The following is a 2500-nucleotide window of genomic DNA, read 5'->3' on the forward strand; positions in this document are numbered from 1 at the left end:
GGTAGGAAATACGAGCATGTTTCAAGAAAATCTGTTTCAATCTAGAAGTAAAAAGACCAGCATTTTCCTTCATTTGTTGAATTATCTTTAAGAAATATTTTATAAAAGCAATAGAGGACTTTTTCCGTGTTTCCATAGCCTAATCTTAACACTTGGTGGAGTTGGGAGAATTCTCAACATTTATGCAAACCCTCAACTGCGTCTCGGGTTTGCATAACTGTCTCGAATTCTCCCAACTCCCCCTCGTGTTTAGATGAGGCTGTGGAAACACAAAAAAAGTCCTCTATTGCTTAAATATGTTGAAAAAAAAGACACTGCAGGAAATTAAAGGGAAAAGTTGTTGGATTCTGGTTTATATAATAAAGATATTTACAAACGTAAAGGGCCCACACAAACAGGTTCAACATCCGTTTGATTTTGTTGAACAGCGATCTTGAAACCTTCGGCTCCACCCATTCAACCACGTTGAAATGAAGTTGAAGCGATGTTGCATGAGTTTAAAAGCATTTAAACTTTGTTCAACAACCATTTGACTCTTATTTTTATGGTGTTGAATGAAGTTGAAGCAGTTTGCCGGCCTTCAACGTTGTTGGCTATAAGTGTGCGCAGTTATCGGTCTCTCAATGACGTATCATATCCATATCCACAGTAACAACTGCAGGTGCATCCTGGGACTGAATAAAAGGCCTCTCATGCACGAGCTTTGTTGAATCAAATTTTGAATGGCATGTTGAAAACATTTGCCCACCCCGCCAATCAACATCGCTCAAATCGAAAGGATGCTGAAGCAAATCTTGAAGACGTTTGCCTGGGTCCCAAGGCCAGAAGCTCTTTCTGTGCAAATACCACAATATTTGTTCACGACTTACACTCTTATCTGCCTAATTCCACCATATTTCCCAAATATGTCATACATTTCTTCTGTCGTGATCTTGTATGGTAGGTTTCTAGAAAAAAAAAGTTATTGTGAGTTTAATAAGCTACCAAAGCAGTGTTCTCCCCAGGATTTTGGGAAGGCCAGGGGGCATTCTGTCGGAAGCTTAATCTACCATACAAAATTAAGACTTACAAAAATAGCAAAAGCGAATTGTCATGCTGTCTAGGAAAACATAAAACTAAAAACATGGAACATCCACCCAAACAGCACATCCTTGCCTTACTCTTTGGGCCCTTTGATTGTGTTTTCTGCACAACTTGCACAACATATCACAACCACTATTTAGTATTATCATCTTCGTTAGTCTTAAGAAGCCAAGGGAAGTCCTTCAGCCACGTTGGATCAAACCCTGATTTTCGGTGTTTGGAATCTGTGGATGTTGACGGACCTTGTGTTGTTTCCCGAGGCTGGACTTCTTCATCCAAATTACTTACACTCTTATATCTCTTTTCCAGGGTGAAAAAGGAACTTAATTTACTTTGACTAGCTTTTCGTTTCTGTTCAGAGGATCCTGAGTTTGTCGAAGCCGCCATTTTTTGACAACCTTCCACGCACGTAGGAATTGAGTTTAGTATTCCACGTAATATCCGTAAAGTGCCCTTGAATTTACGGCAAACTGAAAGACGGCTGCCGTTCAACGAAACGAGCGGATGACAAGTTTCATCACCTTTCATGGAAGGGTAAATGAGCTGACACCTTATCAATTGCGAGAAAACACAATGAGAAAACACTAGACAATGCTTCAGTATCTTTACTGAGTGTTTTTCTTTTTTTAATTATGGACAGGATCCCAGTTTTAGATGTTAAACTACGTAAGGTCACTTGTTTTAAGCCAGGCGGCAACGAGTTTTCAACGAATCAAGCCAGGCGGCCCGCCTGGCCTGAAATACCTGGGGAGAACACTGCAAAGAAAAACCAACACTAATATTCATGGCATATAAGATTGATTGCAGATATTGTAATTAAACGGCGAACACGGTAAGGAAGTGTTCCAAGGATTCAGTTCTTACCTAACGTACAAAATTCGGTTAACTTCTGGCGGCAACCGGACCTACAAAATAACATGAAAAAGATATCATTAACAATCGACAATCAAGTGAAACGTAAGCTTCAAATTAGATCATGAGGTCGATAGCGACAAGGAAATTATACACGAGCAGTACCGAGATATTTATACGTTACAGAAAAATTTAAAGTCACGAAAACAACGCTGAAATCAATTATAGAGGATCCTTTAAGGAACGAATAAGGAAATACAGAGAAAGAAGTGGTTCGGCTACAAACAACTCACATTCGCTTTTCTTTGATTCTGAAGCGCCATCTTGGAGCTGTCGTCACTCACTGGAGCATCCGGGAACCGAGTGTCTCGTTGCAATGACTTGTGGGTGACAAGGCAGAAAGCTGCACCCCCAAGTTATTGTGGGTAATGAGTCTTTTCTTGAAAAGGACTTGTGGGTAATCGCGGGCAAGGTCCAGAAATACCGGAAAGGGAAGGAAAGAGAGGATCAGAAGAAGATGGCGGCAGAGAACGGAATGAAAATCCCTGAATTTGATGTCGATAGA

General features: G+C 40.4%; 2 protein-coding genes across 3 annotated transcripts in view; one reads left to right on the top strand and one right to left on the bottom strand.

Moving 5' to 3' along the window:
• The window catches only part of LOC138004363 (splicing factor 3B subunit 6-like), a 6037-nt gene extending 3719 nt beyond the window's left edge, over window positions 1-2318 (bottom strand). The window contains exons 1-3 of the mRNA XM_068850859.1: window positions 2229-2318; window positions 1948-1988; window positions 870-947 (exon numbers count right to left, since the gene is read on the bottom strand). Of these exons, the coding sequence (XP_068706960.1) occupies window positions 870-947; window positions 1948-1988; window positions 2229-2258 (149 nt within the window). The 5' untranslated portion in view covers window positions 2259-2318. The remainder of the gene's footprint in view (window positions 1-869; window positions 948-1947; window positions 1989-2228) is intronic.
• Window positions 2319-2393: 75 nt separating this feature from the next.
• Window positions 2394-2500, top strand: part of LOC138004362 (tumor protein D54-like) — an 11568-nt gene continuing 11461 nt past the window's right edge. Inside the window, exon 1 of one of the 2 annotated variants that reach the window (XM_068850858.1) lies at window positions 2394-2500. This exon is cut by the window's right edge and continues 114 nt beyond it. In XM_068850858.1, coding sequence (XP_068706959.1) covers window positions 2453-2500 — 48 coding nt within the window. In that variant the 5' untranslated portion in view covers window positions 2394-2452. The other variant, XM_068850857.1, reaches the window with a different exon arrangement.

Source organism: Montipora foliosa, chromosome 5, assembly GCF_036669935.1.
Source record: "Montipora foliosa isolate CH-2021 chromosome 5, ASM3666993v2, whole genome shotgun sequence".
Lineage (NCBI taxonomy): Eukaryota > Metazoa > Cnidaria > Anthozoa > Scleractinia > Acroporidae > Montipora > Montipora foliosa.